Genomic DNA, 25,950 nt, shown 5'->3' on the forward strand with positions numbered 1-25,950 from the left:
GCAGCACAGCGGCACTCAACATACACTGAATTAGTGAATGGCTAGAACTGTTGCACAGCCACTTACTAAAAAGTCCAGCAATACCAAAGAGACATATTTCGAATGAATCCACAGTGACACTAAAAAGTGTATTTCAAATAATCATTTCCCATTGAGTTTTTAGCTACAGCTAAGTTCCCTTGGACAATGGTGTCCAGTGCAATTTGGAGGTTAATTTCTGATGGTCCAGACCAACGGCAGCTTGAGAAAGGAGCTCTAGCTTACACATGGCATGGCATATAAACTTAATTACCAATAAGACTGCATTTTAAACATGATTAGTACTAGTTCTTATATACTTTTAATTAAAAATACAAAACTACTTTTACAAGAAATTATGTCTTACCGGTAAGTCAGTGAAAGCAATACCTAAAAAGAAAAAAAAAAAGTGGCATTAGAAGCTGTTTTTCAAAGGCAGAGTATGGCGACAAGCTGAATTTCTAACTAAAAAGAAGGGAAAATATAGCAAAGGAAGAAAAAAATTAAAAACCTAAATATAAAATAATAAGACTAATTTTTTTCTCACTAACACCTAAGCTGCTTTATCCAACCTTACTATTTAATCTTCCTTACCTGTATTTATCTTTTAAATAACTTTGAGGGGAAAGGAAAGATTTTCTGTTAAAAATGGGGGGGGGGTGAATAGAAAATATAGTACTTTTGTTTCCTTTTAAAAAAATCTTATAAAAGTACATTCTCAGAGCTCTGACTACTCTGGACAAAAAAATTTAATTCCTCCTTCAAAGGACAAAGATTTATACAGTTGAGAATTTCTCTTAAATGTCCGGTGACAGTAATTTCAACAGTCATGTACCAAATACACTTGCACAATGGCAATATCACCGGAATACATCTAATGACATCCCAAAGTGATGGTGTAATCTCCCTCCAAATATTCAAATATATTACTTAGCTGAAAATAAGGTAATAAGCAAACCAAATATTTCTGCAGGACCTCATTCATAGGTTTACAAAGACTGAGCTCTAGAAGAATGGGAGGGGCGGTGTTGGTGAGCCAGCTAAGCAAAGCTCTTCCAGTGTAAACACACATTGACACAAAATACAGCCACGCCAGCACCACTGCCTCTGCGGTGCCGATCGCCTTCTAAAAATGGAGGGCCCTCCTGTTATATTATCTTTAAGGTCTCTTCCCACTTGAGAGTCTATGGCTCTATAATTGTGCTGTACCACCAGAAAACACAACTATCTAACTCTATTTATTAAAGTAATAAAGTTAAAAGGCAAAGTGACTAAATCTCTATTGTACATGTTTTTAAATAAATGGTAAAAACAGTGCTTTGTAATTAAAGTACTGTTTTTATGACTTTTAAAAACTAGTGAACTCATGTTAGCTTGTCGAAAGGAAAAGCGAAGCTGGAGATCCCCCCACCCTCCGTAAAACATTCGGATTACCTTCAGCTTCATTAATAAGTAGAAAGCAAACTGACTATGGGCCAGTCAGTTTGAGAATATGGGAATTTATTCTAAAAATTTCAGAAAACTAAAAAGAACACAGAAAGCAGCAAGAATAAATATGACCATACATATTTCTACCATTTTTCATAAAACAGCAGTCTAATCAATTATTTTCCTCAAAAATGTCTATTGATAAAGATTGTCTAAATTCATATTGTTTTAGCAAAAATTCCCTTCTGTCAGTAATTACTGAAATCCTTACTTTACCAAAACCTCTAATGAAAAACCCAACTTAATTCTATAGATGAATACTTTTGAACATTGCCAAATACAGCATCCACAACCTATACGTGTTCAGACCACAAAGATGGCACTTTAACAAGCTGTGTAATTATTTAAATTTTACACAGAAAATAATTTTTCCCCTATTTCCTAATCTGATTATCAAGAGGCTTTTTGAAAAGTTATCTTCAATTGATGAATGATAATCAATAAAACACAATTTTAAAATTTCAAGTAAATTAACTTGCATACTGAAATGTTTCTCCTTTAATTATTTTCTCAAAAACCTTTCCATTTCTCTTTATATGGTAAGTAAATATATATTTTGAAAACCTTCATGAGACAGAAACTAAAGATGTATCGGCCTTGGGGCAGAAATTATCCACTTCGGGAAATACAAGGGAAGCATAACTGAGTAATTTCTTATCTTCTAGATGCTAGAATCTGGATCAGAGATAAGCACGCTACTCTATAAAGGGCCAGCAAGTAAATATTTTCTGCTCTCTAGGCCATGTGGTCTCTGTTTCAACTACTCAATTCTGCTACAGTAGCAGGAAAGCAGCCATATACAGTACATAAATGAATGGGTGTAGCTGTGTTCCAATGAAACTTTACTTAGAAAACAGACAGGAGACCGATTTGGCCCATGGGCCACCACAGCTTGCTGGCCTCTGTTCCAGTGGAACACTTTCTGCTCACCAATGTTTTACCACTGCACCCCCAGCACCTGGCCAACGATAATAAATAACCTTTAGTGAGTACTCACTATGTGTCGGGCAATCACTTGAGAACTTCACATGCATCACTTCGGCTTGCTCTAACAACTTTAATAAGGTAGGTAATACAGTGATCTGATTTTATGATCTGAGGCACAGAAATGTTAAGTAACTTGCATAAGGTCATACAGCCAAACCAGGAGATAAACCCAGGCAACTAAAGAACCCATACTGACCACTGTTATACTGCCTCTGTATGTGCTTAATAAATATTTACTAAATTTATGAATGAATAATGCCAAATATTTCAAAGTGACTTAATTCTAGAATGTGATCCTATCATTAGGCACCCTTTTCTTAAACAGCATCTCACATTTTAAAAACAGCTTCCTTGCTCAAAAGAAAATTTCAAGGTAAATACTTGTGAAAATCTAACAGGAAAAAAATAATACCACATCACCTATGATCTTCTCATCTCCTGAAATAAAATTTCTTCTCTGGAATAAAGTTTGAAAACTGTAAAAAGGTTAATTTTGGTTTTAAAAATGTCATCTTTTGCATTTTTGAACCAAAGGCCATACCTAAAAGCAGATTTCTCCTGGTTTACTTTAAGATCGCAAATATCTTAAGCAGCCAAGCCAACGAAGACTATGCCAGTGAACTGCTTTGGTAAGTCAGAGCTGAGCACTAACAACAAATACACTAAAAAGCCTGTATCCTTCTGGAAACCAGTTTGCCACAGCAATCAAACCACAAATACATATAATCTGCATGGCGACCTTTATCAACATTCTTGCACCAAAAAGAATGTAAGAATCTTTGTGACAGCCTTTAAATTAGATAGCACAGGACTTCAGAATCAATATTAATAATCAGAAGGAAAAGTTTTAACCTGAATGTAAGTATGAAGAAGACAGTAACTTAATATAAGGAGTATGCTGAGACACCAAAAAAAAAAAAAAAAAAAAAAAGGCTATTACCAATGTAGCCAAAAATTTAGAATCTTCTACTATGAAATTACAGAATAGTTTTTGTATTATATTCAAGAACATTTACCGTATGTCTAAGCATACTATCTGCGGCTTAATTTTTAAATACTATTAATAAGCAAACTGAATTTTCTGCCTTCTGGAGTTACTTAGTTTTTGCCTTTTTTCACTTTACTTCAACAGAAATAATTTGCCATAAATCAAGGATGTTTCAAACAGTAAAATAATGTGAAACTTTTTTACTTTTAAAGCATCAGTTTTGCTATCCTTTATACTTTCTTTAATACAAAACAAAAACAAGCAACTTCTAAGAAAAGGGAGCATAACAATTATACACAATTTAAAATCTGAAGTATTATGCATATTCAACTAAAACCCCTGATTTCCTGTTAGTCTTACAATGGATAGATTTCCTCACGTTTTCATTAATCTACTTATTTGCCACCTGTCTTTTACAAGTTTTGCTGTTATTTGCTCATTTAATTCTGCTCACTTTTGCAGAACTAACTTGTAGTCACCATCCTTTATCAACCTTTGTTAGCAGGCCTGATTTTTCAGTATGTCAACGCCCTTCATTTGGTTGGGGGCATCAAGCTTTTTCTCGCTTTGTCATTACCCCCATACTATACTAAAAACTGACAGCTCTTTCTTCTAAGCACCTGTTACCTAGAGAACTGGATCATACTGTGACAGGCTTTATTCAAAGCAAAGCAGAAAACAATTAGCATTTCTACTTCTAGAATAAATATCTGAGTACGAGGTTATTTCTAGTTAGTCCTATATATGTGATACAGTGTGGCCTTCATTGTAAAAAATAAGGGTTTTTAGTTGAATATGTGTCCATTATACTTCGGATTTAAATTGTCACCATTTCCTCAGCTTCTACCTAGAAGGAGCAAAGAAATAATTTCCAGAGGCAACTACTCATAAAGGAGAATTACACAAAAATATTACTACCATGATGTAAGTACAATAATCATAACATCTGGTTATTTAACATGCAATTCATTATCTTAGTACCTAAACTATGTCCATTCTTGGTGTAGAAGCAGGTATTGTTGATAAGGTTAACACAACAGCCAATGACATCACCAGTCGTAAAAGTTGGTCCATAAGGTTGTCCCGTTCCAGAAGAACAAAATGAATGTCCATCATCACCATGATAACCATATGAATGTTTATCCCAGCCTAAAGAGAAAGTTCCAGTATATTTACAGTGAAAAGTAAGGTTACTCTATACTAGAGCTATTCACTAAGATTATAACAAGCTAAGCAAGAATAGTACAACAGATAATACAAAGATAAAATTCCCAAAAGTACATTTAAATTCTCAACAATAACAGTACATAACTTCTATATAAAACACTGCTTACCACATTAAGGAAAATAAATCCACCACACGGAATGCTAAAATATATCTTAAACAGAGAGGACTCCTATCAGAAAACACCAACAAACATAGCAAGACACATTTTCCATGCATATTTCCTTTGCTAATAGACCAAAGGAATTTTGCTTTGATTTGGTTTAAGCACACACACACACAGATACACACACACACACACACACACACACTTTAATATAACAAAAGATTTTTCTTTCAATTTTCAAAAAATTTCCTCCAAGGTTAATTTTTAACATTAGTAAATAGAATACCAGAAAATATAATCGAAGAATCACTTCCATATGATTAATGGTTTTAGGAAGCAGTTCTCCTACCTCAATTCACACCTTTCTTAGTTTACTTTTAATATCAGCCTACATTCCCAGAATATTAAAACAACTAAAAATGGTTTAAAACCTAGGAATGTGTTGGGTAGGAAACAGAACCAACCACATTAAAACATTTAAAGTAGTTGATATGACTATGTACTGGAAGTTAAAAATACCAACAAACAAAACAAAAACAAGCAAAACAAAACAAAACAAAACAATGCATGGTATACTTGTTATGTTTTGCTAAATAGCATAAAACTTATTAAAACCATTCAGCTCGACTTTGAACTCATAAGTGATTAAAAATATAGAAGATTAATGTACTTAACTATCTCCAAGTTATTACTTGACATTTTTAGCCAGAGTTAGCCATAAGACTGTACTGTAATTCAATTACAAGTGTACCTGGTAGTCTATTCATGTTCACACCTTGAGCAGAAAGACCAATTCCCATGTAACTGTTTAAAAAAAAAAAAGGAAGGAAGGAAGAAAAGCTGGTTATTATAGTCATATATGTATAAATTACCAAACACTCTCAAACATTATTGAACCAAGCCCAAGATGAAACTCACAGGGTAGCTACAAAAAAGTTACCAGAATTCATGAAATAGCAAAAAGGGAAATATTAAGCAACAATAAAACCCAGATTCACAGTAAATTCCTATAGCAATCATTCATAAATATACCCAAAGTATTATTAATACTTAAATACTCTAAAAGCTATAAAAATCCTTCCAACGTATCTACACAAATATTTAGAATTAAGACTTCTAACAAAAAGTATAGAGGGACTTGTGGAAGAAAAACGAAATACTAAATAAGAAACAAATGTGTTTTCAAAAGGATACAGTAAAAATCTAGTTCCACACACATACACACACAAAGACATGGAGACATACTGAAAAAATATCCAATTCATATAAAAACATCTGAAATACTTAACAGAATTATACTAAAAAGTATATGCTATGGGGTATCTATATATTCGTTTTCCAAAAGTATTTTGGCAAATTGATAATATGGACTTAAATATGAGACTCAATTATTAACTTATGAAACACCAGACAAAATTATCTCCACAAAAGAAATACAAGAGGAAAAGGTAATTATTAGGGTATGCAATTTATTTTAAAAGCTTATAAAATATTAATAAAAACTGATAAAGACAGTTCAAAAGGGGGAAAGCATAAAGAAATATATTCACAAGTATCGATGCAAAAAAAGAAGAACTAAATAAAAAAGCAAACTGAATCCATTCGTTAAAAGGCTAATTGTCGGTGATTGTATCATGATTTAAAATGGTATCTGACAAATTTCAGCTACCACTCCTAATAAAAACTCAAATAAAAATAAAAGGAGGGGCTTCCCTGGTGGCGCAGTGGTTAAGAGTCCGCCTGCCAATGCAGGGGACACGGGTTCGAGCCCTGGTCCGGGAAGATCCCACATGCCGCGGAGCAGCTAAGCCCGTGCGCCACAACTACTGAGCCTGTGCTCTAGATCCCGTGCTCCGCAGCAAGAGAGGCCACTGCAACGAGAAGCCCGTGCACACCAACGAAGAGTAGCCCCCGCTCGCCTCAGCTAGAGAGAGCCCGTGCGCAGCAACAAAGACCCAACACAGCCAAAAATAAATAAATTTATAAAAAATAAAAATAAAATAAAATAAAAGGAAACTACTTAAATATAACACACTTTTTTCCAAATCTAATACAGCAAGCAAGGCATTCAACAGTGAGACACTGAAGTCACTTCCATTAAAATCAGGAACATAGAGATGCCAACAACTGTTAAACATAGTTTTGAAGGTTTTAGTTTAATAAAATAAGAAAATAGGAAGCTTAATAAGAGAACTAAATAACCAGTATAAATATTACAAGACATAAAATTATCTTAATTGTAGTTGCTCTGATTATATACATAGGAAACTATGGAACATGCTAAAAGCTTTTAGAATTAACTAGTTATTTTGGAAAAATGACTGAATTTAAGAAAAACATTTTAACTTCTTTTCTAGTAATAACCAGCTAGAGAAAGGAAGTGGAATATATAGACATATCAGTCATAATAACTACAGAAATTATAAAACAAGAGTAAAGAGCTCAAGTAAAGCTCCAGAATGATATCTTAAAAGTGGTAAATAAATGAGTATTTTAGGTATCTGGATAACTTGACAGCATAAAAATAGCAATCTTTCTAAAATGAATATACACATGTAATGAGATTCACAATACACTCCAAATGAGTATTTAAAACTAGAGAAAGTGATTTTAAAAGTTCATATGTAAAAACAGAATTTTGATCAAGACAAAATTAAAAAAAAAAACTTAGTGTTTGTCCTACTAGATATTAAAACTCAGAAAATGGAATTCACAGGTGCAATATTACTAATAAGAGTAAGAGTCAAGTGACACAAGAATAACAAAACATTAAGAAACAGCATTTTGGATGTCTAGTCAAGACTCATATAAGTTGGTATTTTGACTCAGCCCCTTTGTTCCAAATACAGTATACAATGTAATTACTTATTTTTTTAAAAAGTAGTAAGTCACAAGATAATCTTTGAGAAGAAACACAAAACTGTGCTCTGGCCCTGCAAAGCTCTGCGTCCTTGAGCACCCATTAATGGGTAGGAGTTTCTCCTGAGGAAACAAAGACTAAAAAGGCTCCACAAGGGGATCATTAGCTATGCTCACTGCTTAAAGCCAACAACTGGAATAGGCTTCCCCTCCTGAAGGGGAAGAAAACACTGATACCACCTGCTGCCTTGGCTAAAATTCATTTGACATTGTTGTCTAGTTGAAGGGAAGGGGGAAGGAATAGCCTCTTAAGACCTGAACAAATTTACTGAATGGATTTGTTATTGAATCTGCAATACTCCCAATACCACTTTGAAGAAAGAACCTGGAAACTCTAATGTAGACCTGGTTTTAGATTGGGGACCCAGGAGTTAGAAAGCAACTATAAAGTATAATAAAGGGAATAAGTATAGAACTAGATAAACAAAATGGAGAAAAATGTTAAACTTTCCAATTAAAATAAGGCCACAAAAACAAAATTCTAAAATATACCAAATATATATATAAGACCAACAAAATACACGACTGGAACATGAATTCATTCTAGATGACATCAAACAATGGAGAGTATGACAAAAAAGTTTTTTTAATACATTTAGGATTATGTGAAAGAAAAAAAGGAATCACCATCACTAAAAAATACAGTGGAGCACCAATATTTACTGAGATAATTTAGCTCGTGATTTTCCACAACTCAACTGAAAAATGCGTTGGTAAGTTGAAAGTGCACACCACAGAGAAAGATAAAAACACATCACAGACTATCAATGCAAACAAAATCCTAAAAGCTTCCAAAAAGAAAGGCAGATTACCTCAGAAGGAATGACGATTAAAATGACAGCTGACTTCTCCCCAGCAACAGGTGATGACTGTAAACAATGGCACGAAGTACTGAAAGTAAAGAACTGTCAACCTAGAACTTAATTCCCAGGTAAAGCATCATCCAAGAATGAGGGCAAAATAAGATATTTTATGGCATAAGAAAGCTAACACTTTACTATCCACAAGTGTTCACAAAGGAACTATTTGAGAATAGACTTTAGCAGGAAGACAAGTGAAAACAGAAGGAATGCATGGGACAAAGAAATGACAACTAGAAAAGAAAATGATGAAATGTAATTAAAATTAATTACTGAAAAAAACGCTATTAAGAATTTTAAAAATCTATAATCCAGTTATAATGTGCTAGAATACAATTCAAAATTACTTGACATATAAAGACATAGTAAAATATGACCCATATTCAAGAGAAAAGACAAGACAATGACCGGGAGAGCCTCAAGTCATTGGAATTAAAGCTAAAGTATTTAAGGCAGCTGCTGTTACTATGCTTAGGGATGTAAAGGGAAATATGCTTGCAATGAGTGAAATAGGAAATTTCAACAAAGAAAAAGAAACAATAAAAAAATGAAATTCTGGGGCTTCCCTGGTGGCGCAGTGGTTGAGAGTCTGCCTGTCGATGCAGGGGACACGGGTTCGTGCCCTGGTACGGGAAGATCCCACATGCCGCGGAGCGGCTGGGCCCGTGAGCCATGGCCGCTGAGCCTGCGCGTCCGGAGCCTGTGCTCCGCCAAAGGGAGAGGACACAACAGTGAGAGGCCCGTGTATCACACACACACACACAAAAGAAATTCTGGAGCTGAAATATATTTGAAATAAATATTTACTAATGTACCTAATGGCACACTGGAAATAGCAAAATGAGTAAGTAAACAATGACAGAACTGATCTGAAGAACAGAGAAAAAATACTGATGGACTAAAAAGAGAGTCCCTTGGGCAGTAGCAAAAGGTCTAACATAAATGTAACCGAACTCCCACAAGGAGAAAGAGAATGGAACAAAAAAATTGAGAAGAATTCCCCAAACTGGGTAAAAGAAAAAAATTTACACATTTAAAAAGCATAGAAATCTCAGCAGGTTAAGTACAAAGAAAAGCACAGATAGGCACAAATCGCAGCCAAACAGCTAAAAACTAAGAATGAAGAGAAAATACTGAAAGCAGCCAGAAAAACATGATGCATTACTTTCAACAGGAGCGCTAAGCTGAATATCTCCTGACTTCTCAGAAGAAAATACGAAGAGGCCAGAAGATGGCTGAACAAAACATTCACAAGAGCAGAAAAGGGGAAGGGGAACCCATGCCAACACAGGGTGCTATATTAAGGAAATATCCTTCAAGAATGAAAGCGAAATAAAAATATTTCTCAGATAAGAGAAAAAGAATGTGTTGCCAGCAGACCTGCACTAAGAAAAATACTAAAGTAAATCTGCCAAACTGAAAGGAATCAGATTATATATATATATATATATATATATATATATATATATATAAAGGTATACCAGATATAACATATACAGGTACATCAGATAGATACCTGGATTTTCAGGAAGGAAAGAAGAGCATTGCAAATGGCACACACATGGGTACATAATAAAAGACTGTTTTCACTCTTGATTTCCTTAAAAACATGTATGACTCCTTAAAGCAAAAATAACATGTATTGCCCAGTTGATAAGATAAGTAGATGTAATACATATGGGTAACTACAGCAAAAAGTACAGGAAGAGGCAGTAAATGGACCTATATGGTTGCAAGTTTCTGTATTTTATGTGAAATAGTAAAACATTAATTCTTAGTAAGTTATGAAAATAGGGATATATACTAAAATCTTTGGAGTAGCCACTAAAAAACTACAGATATTAGTTAAAAAGCCAACAGGTAAATTAAGACAGAATTCTAGCAATATATCAAAATGATAATATATCAAGACCAGGTGGTGTTAATCCAGGAACACAACACTTGTTTAACATTCAAAACACCAATCAATATATTTTATCAAATTAGGAGAAAACTCTTATGATCATTTAATTAGCTGTAGAAAAACATTTGACAAAATTCAACACCTATTCACAATAAAAACTCTCAGCAAACCAGAAATACGAGGGACCTTCACCAACCTACATTTACAAAAAACCTACAGCTAGCATTCGTAATAGTGAAATATTGAAAGCTATTCCCGTGAGATCAAGAACAAGGTAAGAATGCCAGCTCTCACCATTTCTATTCAACACTGTACTGAAAACCCTAAGCATTTCAATAAGGCAATAAAGAGAAATAAAAGGCATAAATAAAAAAGGAAGAAATAACTTGCCCAATGTCACACAGCTAATAAGTGGCAGAACTTATTGGGCAAGTTACTCATCTGAACAATGTGCGGATAATAACGGAACCTACCTCACTGGCTTGTTGTGCGGGCTAAGTATATTTGCAAATGCAAGGAACTCAGAGATGTGCCAAATTTATAACAAGAACTGTGTGACTGTTAGCATTTTATTCTCTGTGCCCAGTGGAGGCCTGGCACATAGAAGGTGCTCAATGCACGGTTTTGAAGGAATGAATAAATGAATGAATGATTAGTTTGATTAAAAAAAAAATCTCACAAAGTAATGGTATGACATATTTTTAGAGTTTAACATAGCTTGCTTATTTATTTATTTATTGGGCTGCATTGGGTCTTCGTTGCTGTGCACAGGCTTTCTCTAACCATGGCAAGTGGGGGCTACTCTTCCTTGCGGTGTGCGGGCTTCTCATTGCAGTGGCTTCTCTTATTGCGTAGCACGGGCCCTAGAGCACGTGGGTGTCAGTAGTTGCAGTGTGCGGGCTCAGTAGTTGTGGCTCACAAGCTCTAGAGCGCAGGCTCAGTTGCTGTGGCGCACGGGCTTAGTTACTCCAAGGCATGTGGGATCTTCCTGAGCCAGAGATCGAACCCGTGTCCCCTGAATTGGCAGGCGGATTCTCAACCACCGCGCCACCAGGGAAGTCCCAACACATCTTATTGTTAAAACTGAATACAGACATATAAATATATTCATCTAATAAAAACATCCTATTTGGGGGAAAAAAAGGAAGAAATAAATCTGACTTTACTTGTAGATAACATTAATTTAACAAGAGATAATCTTAAAAAAACATAAAATAATCAGAATAAGTGAATTTAACATGGCTGCAGGATACAAAGTTATTGTATAAAAAAAATCTATTGTATTTGTATATACTGGCAGTAAACACTAAGAAGATAAAATTTAAAAAACAATTATGTCTACAATAGCACTCGAAAGCATAAAACATTTTAAGAACTGAAAAAAAGGCATGAAGAATTTCTCTGCTGAAAATTACCAAACACTGACGGGGGGAATTAAAGAAGATGTAAATAAATGGAGAGATGTATCACATTTATGGACTAGAAGACTCAATACTATTAAGGCTGCAATTCTCTCCAAATTGATCTCTAGAGTCAATGCAATCCATATCATACTCACGCTAGGAGGTTTTTGTAAAAACTGACAGGCTGATTCTAACATTTATACAGAAATAAACAGGATCTAAAATATCCAAAGAAAGTTTGAAAAAGAATACAGATGTAGGACTTACACCATCTGACCTCAAGATTTACCATAAACCTGAGTAAGCAAGACAGTATGGTACCAGAATTAAGGATCAACAAATAAATCAATGGAATGGATTCAAAAAGAGCTCAAAAAGAGATCCACACTTATACAATCATTTAATATTTTACAAGGGTGCCAAAACAATCCAAAAGAGTAAGGAAAGTTTTTCTAACAAACAGTGATAGAACTGATACCCATTTGGAAAAGTAAACATTAATCTCTACCTCACACAATATATAAAACTCAACTGAAGACAGATCATAGTCCTAAACACGAAAGTTAAAACTATAAAGCTTCTAAAAAAAAAAAACACGTAAAAATGTCTTAATGACTTTGGGATAAAGCAAATACCTATCAGGACACAGAAAGCAAGAACCATAAAATAACAAACTCATAAATCAGACATCAGCAAAATTAAAATCTTCTGCTCAAAAGACATAAGACTATCCAATTTTTATAAATGGACAAAAGATCTGAATAGACACTTCACAAAATAATACTGCAAATAACCAAGAAGCACATGAAACTGCTACACAGCATTAGTCAGTCACTAGAGAAACACAAATTAGAACCACACTGGGATACCACCATGCACCCAGCAGAACGGTTAAAATGTAAGACTGGCCACACCAGTACTGCCACAGATTTGGCACAGTAAGAGCTTTCATACACTGTTGGTGGGAATGTAAAACGGGACAACTCCTTTGGAACCATGGCTGGCAGTGTCTCAAAAGACCGAACATGTACTTACCCCAAGACCCAGCAATTCCACTCAAAAGATAAATGAAGGCACTATGTGCACCTAGAGACTTGTACAAATACGTTCATAAGAGCTCTTCACAATGGAGGAAAAACTGAAACAGTCTGGGTATCTATCAACAAATGAATGGATACACAGACTGTGGTATGTTCTACTCAGAAATAAAATGGAAAATGAATTACCGATATACACAACATGGATGATCTAAAACATGTTACCGTGAATCAAAGAAATCTTACCAAGATTTCTTATATGATTCTCTTTACAGACATACCTCATTTTATTGAGCTTCACAGATGCTGTGTTTGTTTACAAAGTGAAGGTCTGTGGCAGCCCTGCATCCAGCAAGTCTATCAGCACCAATTTTCCAACAGCACTTGCTCACTGCGTGTCTCTGTCACATTTTAGTAATTCTTTGTAATATTTCAAACTTTTTCATTATTATTAGCATTTTTTAGTAGTAAAGTATTTAATGTAAATACTTTTTCTGACATAATGCTATTGCACAATTAACAGACTACAGTATAATGTAAACATAATTTATATGCACTGGGAAACCAAAAAATTCATGTGACTCACTTTCTTGTTGCATTTGCTTTATTGTGGCAGTCTGAAACTGAACCTGCAATTTCTCCAAGGTATGCCTGTATATGAAGTTCCGAACAGACAAAATGAAAATAACAGTCACCTCTGAGAGGGTGAGGACGGGGCCTAACCGGGAAAGAGTATGAGGGAACACTTCTAAGGATGATGGTCCAGTTCTATGTTCTGATGGGAGCTTGCATTTCACAGGTGTATGCATCTGCAGAACTCATCAAATAGGACACTTCAGACTCCACTGTATGTAACTTTTATGATGATTAAAAAAAGAACAATAAGCAAGCATCAAATTCTACTTAGTGATATGCATGGTGTAGTAATTAGGAGTTGAGTCTACTTACTTTGAAATGCATCAAAAAATAAGATGGATCATTGGGTGGACAAAGTAATGGGCACATATGGGATAGAGCAATTACAGTCAGTTCTACCATAGCATGACACTTGAGTTCCTTAAAATCACTGCACTATACAACACCATGCAATAAAAACCACAGAGTTTATGGGGGAAGTGGGGTTAAGAGCAAAACAGTCAAAAACTTCATTAGTAACATATTTTTAAAAATATAAGAATCCAAAAAAAACCACCAAAATTCAATAAAAATGGTTTTACACATGTTGAATTGCCAAGAAATACATAAATACTACAATCAATATGGTACCTTACACTGAAAAAGACCTGAAGTTTACTTGGGGAAGTAGGTGAAGCAGCTTGTGGGTTATTGTGAAGTGGTGGAAGGAGTTGACAGGGGAAATATGCAACACCAGATGTGGATGGGTGTGGCTCCCAACAAACAGTGAACCAAGAAAGCTGGTAGATGCTTGAGGTGTTGCATGACATATAAAAACACGCTCAAATTCAGTAGCAGTGAGGGAGTGGAAAGAATTGACGGACAAGAAACTTACTGTGGTATTGTGTGCAGTAAGTCCCCTACATAGGAACCTTCAAGTTGCGAACTTTCAACGTGCATTCGCATGTCCAGTCACATAAGCTAGTTCATGTGTCTGGTGTACGTTGTCATTTGAGTGCATCCTCTATGAGTGGTAGTGCTTTTGGTACTTTACTGTACAGTACTGTACAGAGTACAGGATCTTCATTTCAAGCCCAGGATGTCCGGAAGCAAGCGTAAAAGCAGCGGTGACGTAGCTGGTACTGCTAAGAAGTGCCAAGTGAGAACAATGGAAACAAAAGTGAAAACAATTGAGAGAGTGGAAAGAGGCGAAAAGATGGGAGACATCACTCGTTCTTATAACATGAATCGTCCGACCATCAGCACGATTCTGAAGAATAAGGGCAAGGTCGTGGAACATGTGAAGTCTGCTGTGCCGATGGTGTCAACAATAATATCGAAGAGGTGTGGGAAAGTGATGGAGGAGATGGAGAAACTTGTGTGGATGCAGGATCAGCATGTGTTGAGGTACTCAGCTTAATGCTGATTCAAGAGAAAGCCAGAAGGCTTTATGAAGACTTGAAGAAGAAACATGGCAAAGAATCAGAGGGCACATCTTTTTAACGCCAGCCATTGCTGGTTTCACTGGTTCAAGGCTAGAACCAACCTTCGCAATGTAAAAGTAAGTGGTGAGGCAGCAAGGGCAGATACGGTAGGTGCCCAGGAATTTCCTGAAACACTTCAAGAAATTATTGATGAAGGCTCATATTTACCCGAGCAGGTTTTTAAGGTAGATGAGATAGGGCTGTACTGCAAGAGGATGCCAGACCAAAGTTACATCAGTAAGGAGGAAGGAAAAGTTGATGCCAGGTTATATATAAAGCAGCAAAGGTTAGGCTAACTCAGCTGTTTGGTGGCAATGCTTCCGGTGATATGAAGCTGAAGCCTCTCTTGGTTTATCATTCAGAGAACCCAAGAGCCCTTACAAACATAGCCAAGGGCTCTCTCTTCCTGTTGTGTGGAAGAGTAACCCCAAAGCCTGTGTTACAAAGGCCATTTTCCAGGACTGGTTTTTCCACCACTTTAGCCCAGAGGTAGAGAAATACTGCTTGGAGAAGGACGTCCCATTAAACATTCTTTTGCTGCTCCACAGTGCTCCGGGCCACTCTCCCATTCATGGGACAACTTTCATCCCAATGTCAAAGTAGTGCATCTGCCACTGAATACTGTGTCGCTCATCCAACCTATGGACCAGGGAGTTATAGCGACTTTCAGGAAATATTTACGTCACACTTTTCATCAGACAGTAAAGGCAAGTGACGAATCAGGAACAACCCTGTGACAATTTTGGAAGGACTAGAACATCTACAAGGCCATAAAAAACACTGACTTTGCTTGGCGTGAGGTTATGGCCATCACCCTGAACAGGATTTGGAAGAACCTTTGCCAGCAGTGTGTTCACAATTTTCGTGGATTTGAGAAGGTGGATGAGGAGTCCAAACAGGTCTCCAGCAAGAAGACCAAGTGACCCTCAGCAAGAAGCTGGAGCTAGATCTGCAAGAGGACGACTTCACTGAACTCCTTGCTGTGCAACACAAGGAGCTGACTAATGAAGACCTGATGGAACTGGAGGCCCAGAGAAAGGACGAAGAGAGACAAGAGGAAGAAAAAGTAACTGAAAAACCGAAGAGATTCACGATGCAGGAAACGGCAAGGGGGTTTTCTTTATTTGAGGAGGCACTGTTAGTTTTTGAGGTACAGGTACAGTACACGAAGGTACTGTTCACGAAGCAGCCGTTCAGAACGTAATCAAGTGCTACCGTGTCATCTATGATGAGAAAAAAAGAGCTACTACCTAGGCATCGCTGGATCGTTTTTTCAAAAGGGTAGATAAAATTGAATCCAGCAAGGAACCAGAACCTGTGCCATCGATGTCAGGCGTGAGTGAAATGGCAGCTTGCCCTCCGCCTCCTACTGCTGACGATCCTTCAGCTCTACTGTCTCCCACCTCCTCTCCCTCCTCCGGTCAGTAACTCTTCTTGCCTGTTCACTCGATGCCAGCCCCTGTGTGCCAGCTGTTGTACTGTACTGCTGTACTTTTCAAGGTACTGCGCTGTAAGATTAAAAACGTTTTATTGTTTGTTTTTTTATGTATTATTTGTGTGAAAAGTACTATAAACCTATTACAGTATGGTACTATACAGCCGACTGTGCTAGTTGGGTACCTAGGCTAACTCTGTTGGACTTATGAACAAACTGGATTTACAAATGCACTCTCGGAATGGAACTCATTCATGTGTAGGGGACTTCTTGCGTTTAAAAAGGGAAATGGACATGAAGTTTTTTTAGATCAATATATCAATACAAATAATTTCAAATTATACATTATTAGCATTGTTAATAATAGTGTGCCAAATATCAAAGAACAGAGACTAAGAGGACTAGTTTAGTTTAATTCCTATTATAGATAGATTTAAGTTTACTAACTTATTATTCGTCCTACCTGTTCTCTCCCTTTGTCCTTTTCTGTGCTCTTTGTATTTTTGTATTTTATGACCTTTGTTAGCTTTTTGCTATATATTTTGGCATTGCATTAATGAGTACCACATAAGTTTAAAAAACTGCACCTTTAATATGTCATATTCTTGATTGAATAAGTATATTTATCAAATGCTGGCAATGCAACACACAACTTTTAAAAACCTTTTTACCTCTTCCCACATGTTCTGATACTGTGGTCATGTTTTGCTTCATTATATGTCACGAACTCCACAAAAGCAAGTTACTATTATTGCTTTATATAACTAATGCTATGTAACCCAGACAGATCAACAACAGACTTCTCATGAGAAACCATGGAAGCCTGAACGCAGTGGGATAATATACTGCAACTGCTGAAAGAAAAAAAAAACTATAAACCAAGAATTCTATATCCACTAAAACTATATTTGAAAAGAGAAATTAAGATGCTCCTAAATAACAAAAACAGAGAATCTGTCACTAGCAGACCTGCGCTATAAGAAATAAGGTGGAAAAGAAACTAGTCAGTTACTCAAATGTATACAAAGAAATAAAGAACATCAGTAAAGATAACTGCATAGGTAAGCATAAAAGGCAGTGTAAGTGTATTTTCTTTGTAACTCTTTTCTTCTCCTATCTAACTTAAAAGACATAAAGCAATAATTATAACTCTCTGGGCCTAAACTGTATAAAGGTATAATTTATGACAATAATAGCAAAAAGAAGAGGGGAGACAGTGAAAATATTATGAAGCTAGGTTTAACACACTGTTGGAATTAAGTTGATATTAATCCAATTTATATTGTTTTGAGTTAGGATATTATATGAGTAATCCTGCAGAGCAACCATTAAGAAAATAACTCAAAAACTACAGAAAAGAAACCACAATAAAATTATTAAAAGGTACATTAAAAAGTCTACTTCAAACAAAAGAAAGCAACAGAAGAACAGAAAAACAAAAAGACATGAGACCAAAATAGCAGACATAAGTCCTCCCTTATCAGTATTTGCAATAACTGCAAATGGATAAAATCATTCAAAGGCAGAGACTCACAGAACACATTTTTCTTTTTTTAAAGATCCAAAGAGATGTTGTCTACAGAGACATTTCAGATTTGAACACACAAATAGGTTGAAATTAAAAGGAAGGAAAAAGAAATACTATGCAAACAGTAATCAAATGAGAGCTGAAATAGTTATACTTGCATCAGACAAAATAGACTTTAAGACAAAATTTGTTACTAGAAACAAAACAATATATTTATTATGATAAAAAGGGTCAATACATCAAGAAGACATAAAAATTATATACAAATATGAACCTAACAACAGAGCCCTAAAATATTTAAAGCAAAAACCCACAGAATTAGGGAGAAATACACAATTCATGATAATGGTTGGAGACTTCAATAACCTACTTTCAATAATGGATGCAACAACTGATAGAAAATCAACAAGAAATGTAAAACTTGAACATAACTATAAATCAACCAGAACCAACAGTAGTTTACACAACACTCCACCAACCATGGTAGAATACACATGCTCCTCAAGTGCACACAGATTTTCCAAGACATATTAGGCCATAAAACAAGCCTCAATAAATTTTTAAAAAATTGAAATCATACATGGTATACTCTCCAACTACAAGAAAATCAAGTTAGAAATCACAAACAGAAGGAAATTTGGAATGTACACAAATATATGGATACTAAACATGCTCCTAAAAAACCAATACAAAAAAAAAATAACAGGGGAAATTTTTAAACACTTAGAAATGAATGAGAATGAAAACACAATACACCAAAACTTATAAGATGCAGCTAAAGTAGTTCTTAGAGGGAAGTTTATAGCTGCAATTGCCTAAAATAAAAAAAAGAAAGATCTCTAATGAATAATTCAACCTCAAGAAACTAGAAAAAGAACAACAAACTATTAAACCCAAAGCAAGCAACAGGAAGGAAATAATAAAGATTAGAGCAGAAATAAAAGAGACCAGAAAAACAACAGAATCAATCAGCCAAAAAATTGGTTCCACTAAGCAAGAAAAAAAGACTCCAATTATCAGAAATCAGAAATGAAAGAAAAAATATTAATACCAAACTAAAAAAGATTAAAAAATTAAAAGGATTATAAGAAAATACTATGAACTATATAGCAACAAATTAAATAACCTACTTAAAAATGAACAAATTCCTAGAAAGTCATAAACTACCAAAACTGATAAGCAATCTTAAAACTTCCCACAAAGAAAAGCCCATGCTCAGATGGCTTCCCTGATGAATTCTACCAAACATATAGAGAACAATGACCACCAATCCTTCTCAGACTCTTCTTCCCCCCAAAGTTAGAAACACTTCCTAACTAATACTACAAGGCCAGTGTTACCCTGCTGCCAAAATCAGATAAAGATATCACAAGAAAACAACAGAAAAATATCCTTTACGAACACGGACACACAAATCCTCAACAAATTACTAGTAAATGAAGCCCAGTAACACACAAAAAGGATTATACATCATGACCAAGGGGGACTTATGCCAGGAATAAAAGGCTGGTTTAGAAACAAAATCAATGTAATATTAATATTAATATAATAAAGGATAAAAGCCACAAGATCATCTCAACAGACACAGAAAAAGAATTAGGCAAAATTCATCACCTTTCTTGATAAAGACACTCAACTAATTAGAAATAAAAGGGAAACTCCCAACCTGATAAAGGGCACCTATGAAAAAAAATCTGTAGCTAACATCAGACTTAATGGTAAGAGACTGCTTTTCCCTTAAAATCATGAACAAGAAAAAGATACCCTCTTTTACCACTTCTATTCAACATGGTACTGGAGGTTCCAGCTTGGGCAGTAAGGCATGAAAAATAAAAGACACCAGCTTGTTAAGGAAGGAGTAAACATCCTCTATTCACATACAACATAATTTTGTACATAAAAAATCCAAAAGAATCCTTGCCAAAATACTATTAAAATTAATAAACAAAATCAGCATGACTGCAGGATACAAGTTCAATATGAAAATCCAATTTTATTTCTACACACGAGCAATGAACAATTTAAAAATAAATTTAAGAAAACAATTCCATTTACAACAGAATCAAAAAGAATAAAATATCTACAAATAAACTTAACAGGACAGTACAAGACCTGAACACGAAAAACTACAAAACACTGTTGAAAGAAATTAAAGAACACCTAAATAAGTGGAAAGGCTACCACGTTTATGGATTGGAAGAATTAATACTGTTATGATAGCAATATATAAAAGTAAAAAAAAGATAGCAATATTCCCCTAACTAATCTAGAGATTCAAGGCAATCTCTATCAAAAGTCAAACTTGCTTTTCTGCAGGAAGTGACAAACTGATCCTGAAACTCGTATGGAAATGTAATAGGGCCCAGGAGAGCCAAAGCAATCTTGAAAAAGAACAAAATTGGAGGACTCACAGTTCCCAATTTTAAAACTCACTGTAAAGTTACAGTAATCAAGAGAGTACATTACTGGCTTAAGAATAGACATAAATATTAATGCAATAAAATTTAGAATCTAGAAATTAACCCTTACATTTGTGATCAGTTGATTTTGACAAGCTGGACAAGACAATTCAAAGGAGGAGAAAATAGTTTTTACAACAAACTGTGCTGGGACAACTAGATATATCTATGCAAACCAAGGAAAGTGAATCAATACCTCACATCATATACAAAAATTAATTTAAAAATGGAATCAAAAACTAAGAGGGAGTGCTAAAACCACATACTCTTAGACAAAAACACTGGAGTAAATCTTCATGACCCTGGATCAGGCAATGGTTTCTTAGGTATGACGGCAAAAGCACAAGCAATGAAAGAAAAATAAACTAGACTTCATAAAAATTTAAAACTTTTGTGCTTCAAAGGATACTGTCAAGGAAATGAAAAGACAAACCACAGAATAGGAGAAAATATATACAAATCTACATAGGTGATATGTGATTTCTATCCGGAACATATATACAATTCTTAGAACTCAACAATAAAAAGAAAACCCAACTAAAAAAATGGGCAAAGGATCTGAATAGACATTTCTCCAAAAAAGATATACAAATGACCAATAAGCACATGAAAAGATGCTCAATATCATTAGTCATTAGAAAATGCAAATCAAAACCACTATCACTTCACACACATTAGGATGGCTAAAATCAAGAAGACATGTTGGCAAGGATGTGGAGAACTTAGAGCTTTCATAGTTGGTGGCAATGTAAAATAGTGCACTCGCTTTGGAAAACAGTTTAGCAGTTCCTTGAAATGGTAATCACAGTTTCCTTATGAACCATTAATTCAACTCCTAGGTATCTATTCAGGAGAAATGAAAACATATCCACTCATAAAAATGTTACACAAATGTTCCTAACAGCATTCTTCCTAATAGCCAAAAAAGTGTTTCTACCTACTAATGAATGGATAAGGAAATGTAATATCTTTACAATGGAATATTTGACCTCAAAAAGAAATGTGAGTACTGATAAATGCTACAGCGTGAGGAACCTTGAAAACACTATACTAAGACAAACCAGAAACAAAAGATCACACATTATATGATTCCATTTACATAAAATGTGCAGTATAGGCAAATCCAAAAAAACAAAATAGTTAAGTGGTTGCCTAGGACTGGGAAGAGTGGCTGCTAATAGATATAATAGGATTTCTTTTTCAGGTGATACGAATGTTCTGAAGTTAGACAGTGGTAAGGGTTGCACAATTCTGTAAATATACTAGAAACTACCAAACCATGCTTTTAAGGGTAAATTTTGATGGGTATATGAATTATGTCTCCATAAAACTCTCATTAAAACATAAACAAGAGGACTTCTGGCTTCAGCTCTGATATGTAAAGAGACTGAAATTTATCACTCCCTCACAACCGGAAAAAAAAGGTGATCAAATTGAAAAGCAACCACTCCTCTTAGATTCGTCAGAAAACTGAGTTCACAGGGCAAAATGCCTCCAGGAAAATTGAAGAGACAAGTGAACACAGAGAATGAGAGCTTACCAGGAGTAGGAGTCTCTGGAGACTTTAACTGGTAGAAATACTTTAAAGGTGAATGAATTGCTGGAGGCTGAGTGTGAACTAGCTTGAGCTTTAAACCTCTTAGGGTCCCGCTCTTAGAGAACCTTCCATATACTCATGAGTTTTACCTTCAGGAGCTCCACCATGTTCTCATTAAACAAACAAAGAAAACCCTTCCAGTTTTGTGCTGGGGAGAGGAAAAGTAACCATTTTGAGATATGCCCAGAGCAATCTGGTCTCTTTAACAAAGACCTGCCTTCAAGGGTAACTACTTTCCAGAGCCTTTTTGACCTAAAGAGAGGGTAATTAGACAACTCCAGTACCAGCTAGCCTTCCCAATTGAAGTAAGGGGAGAAGGAAAAAAGGGTAAAACTCTTCCAAAGATCACAGCCCAGGAACTCTGGTCACTGTTGTGGCCTCTCCCGTTTACGAGCACAGGCTCCAGACGCGCAGGCTCAGCGGCCATGGCTCACGGGCCCAGCCGCTTCACGGGCCCAGCCGCTCCACGGCACGTGGGATCCTCCCGGACCGGGGCATGAACCCGTGTCCCCTGCATCGGCAGGCGGACTCTCAACCACTGCGCCACCAGGGAAGCCCACAACTGGTATTTAATAAGTTACAGAACACTTCCCTTTCCAGTACCTATCACCACATCAACAAGGCTCCAGTATAAAAACAAATTACAAGTGAGACAGCTGAAAGACAGACTCTATTTAAGGAGTTTCTAGGGAAACCCAAAACAGCAGGGAAAACAAAAGCAAGGAAACTAGAGGTAAATTAAGCTTCTGACACCTACAAATAATACAAACAAATTGGCAAACATTAAACACAGGCTAACTCTTAGCCAGGTAATTATAAAACCTCACACTAAAGACCTATTTACCTGAGTTCCTGCTATCCAATAAATCATGTAGTTTTCAACAACAAAAAAATTCACTACATGCTAAAAAGAAAAATTACATTCTGAAGAGACAGAGCAAGCATCACAACTAAACCAGATACGGCCGAATTTTGGAGTTATCAAACTAAAAATTTAAGATAACTGTGATTAACCTGCTATGGACTGCAAAAAAGAATCAAAACAAATGCTAGAAATCAAAAACACTAACACAAATGAAGAATGCTTTCAACAGGCTCATCATTAGACTAAACACAACCGAGGAAACAATCTGTGAGCTTGAAGGTATGTCAACAGACACTTCCCAAACTTACATGGCAAGAGAAAAAAGGAATGAAAAAAAAACAGAAAAGAATATACAAGAACTGTGGGACAACAATAAAAGGTGCAACACGTAATGAGGATACGGCAAGGAGAAGTGAGAAACTTAAGTATTTTAAGTAATACTGGCCGAGAATTTTTTCCAACCCAAAATTCCAGAAAGCTCAGAGAACACTAATAGGACAAATACCCAACATCAACACCTAATTTATCATATTCAAATTGCAGAAAGTCAAAAAGAAAATATTAAAATAAGCTAAAGAACCAAAAAAAACAAAAACAAAAAACCAAAACTCAAACCAAACACCTTACCTATACGAAAGAAAAATAAGAATTACATCAGACTTCAGAAACCATACAAGCAAGAAGAGACTGGAGTGAAATATTTGAGTGTGAAAGAAAAAAAAAATCTACTAACTAGAATTTGATATCCAGTGAAATTTATCCTTCAAAAAAGGACAAACAGACTTCATCAGACAAAAACTGAGACTATTTATTGCCATAGATCTGTCTTGCAAGAAGTTCTTCAGAAAGAAGGAAAAATAGGTAAGAAACTCAGATTTACATAAAGAAAGAAAGAGAGTCAGAGAAGGAATAAATGAAGATAAAATATTTTATTTTTCTGATTTTGAATTGATCTTGGATAACTGTTCAAAATAATAACAGCAACAATGAATTATGTAACTACATTTTATAGATAAGTGAAAGGAGTGACAGCAATATTATAAAGGACAGGAGGGAGGAATTGGTTATAATCTGTTACAAAGCACCTGCATTACCTGTAAAGTGGTAAAGTGTTACTTGAAAATGGACTTTTATTAGCTGAAAATGTCTACTGCAAACTCTACCAGTAAAATTTTTAAAAGAAGTGTAATTGATATCTTAAGATAGGAGAGAAAAAGCAATCATAAAAAAATGCTCAATTAAAACCAAATGGGCGGCTTCCCCGGTGGCGCAGTGGTTGAGAGTCCGCCTGCCGATGCAAGGGACACGGGTTCGTGCTCCGGTCCGGGAAGATCCCACATGCTGCGGAGTGGCTGGGCCCGTGAGCCATGGCCGCTGAGCCTGCGCGTCCGAAGCCTGTGCTCCGCAACAGGAGAGGCCGCAGCAGTGAGAGGCCCGCGTACCGCAAACAAAACAAAACAAAAAAACAAATGGGGGAGAGATTTTTAAGAAAGCAACAAGGAACAAACGCAATGAATAGAAAAGTTATAATCAAGGTTGATATCACCCCAACTATAACAATACTCACTTTCAATGTGAAAGGTCTAAATACACCAATTAAAAGAAACTGACAGACTGAATAAGAAAACAAGGCCCATGTATATGTTGTCTACAAGAAACCCACTTTAAATATAAAGACACAGGTAGATTAAAAGGAAGGGATGGAGAAAGGTATACCATGCTAATACTAATCAAAAGAAAGCTGGACTAGCTAGATTAGTTCCAAACAAAGCAGATTTCAGAACAAGGAAAATTATCAGGGGTAAAGAGGAGCACTATGTAAAGTGTCAACTCTTGAAGGAGGCATAACAATTCTTAATGTTTATGCACCTAATAACAAAGTATCAAAAGATATGAGGCAAAAACTGACAGAACTGCAAAGAAAAACAGTTAAATCCACTCGTATAACTGAAGACATCTACAAACCTGCATCAGTAACTGGCAGACACAGCAGGCAGAAAACCAGTAAGGATACAGTCAAAGTCAACAGCATCATCAATCAACTGGATTTCACCGACATTTACATCCAATAACATAAGAATACATGTTCTTCTCAAGTTCACAGAAACATTCACCAAGAAAGGCCAGATTCTGTGTTAAGACATACCTTAACACATTTTAAAAACTGAAATAATACGAAGTACACTCTCAGACCACAATAAAATTAAACTAGAAATCAATAAAAGCTGAAAAATCTCAAATATTTAGAGATTAAGCATTACACTTCTAAATAACAAATGGGTCACAGAAGAAGATTCTCAGGAGAAATTTTAAAATTATTTTGGATTAAATGAAAACATAACTTATCAAAATTTGTGGGATGCAGCTTTAAAAAAGGTACTTAGAGGAAAATTTATAGCACTGAATATTATAATAATCTAAAATCAATAATTTAAGCTTCTACCTTAGGAAACCAGTAATTAAGAAAAATATTAATTTTTCTTAATATTTTAGATTTTAGGAAGAAAAAGAGCAGAAATCAATGAAATTGAAAATAGGAAAACCGAGAAAATCAACAGAACTAAAAGCTTGTTCTTTATATATTGCTAGTCATCAGGGAAATGCAAATCAAAACCACAATGAGATATCACCTCATACCTGTCAGAATGGCTATCATCAAAAAGACCACAAATAACAAATGCTGGCAAAGATGTGGGCAAAAGGGAACCTTTATACACTGTTCATGGGAATGTAACTTGAGGCAGCCAATTAAAAAACAGTTCTAAAAATAGAACTACCATATGATCCAGCAATTCCACTCCTGAAGAAAATGAAAACACTAATTTGAAAAGATACATGCACCCCAATGTTCATAGTCACATTATTTCCAATAGTCAACATATGGAAGCGACTTAAGTGTCCATCAACAGATAAATGGATAAAGAAGATGTGATACACACACACACACACACACACACACACACACACTCTCTCTCTCTCTCTCTCTCACACACACACACACACACACACACACACACACACACACACACACAC

General features: G+C 35.5%; 1 protein-coding gene across 1 annotated transcript in view; it reads right to left on the bottom strand.

The window, feature by feature from the left end:
• Window positions 1–25,950, bottom strand: part of RANBP9 (RAN binding protein 9) — a gene marked incomplete at its 5' end in the record, with an annotated part of 89,445 nt that overhangs the window by 30,625 nt on the left and 32,870 nt on the right. The window contains 3 exon segments of the mRNA XM_029242316.1: window positions 386–408; window positions 4,463–4,630; window positions 5,564–5,616. Coding sequence (XP_029098149.1) covers window positions 386–408; window positions 4,463–4,630; window positions 5,564–5,616 — 244 coding nt within the window.

This window comes from Monodon monoceros, unplaced genomic scaffold (genome assembly GCF_005190385.1).
Source record: "Monodon monoceros isolate NGI ecotype Baffin Bay Population unplaced genomic scaffold, NGI_Narwhal_1 Super_Scaffold_3, whole genome shotgun sequence".
NCBI classification, from domain to species: domain Eukaryota; kingdom Metazoa; phylum Chordata; class Mammalia; order Artiodactyla; family Monodontidae; genus Monodon; species Monodon monoceros.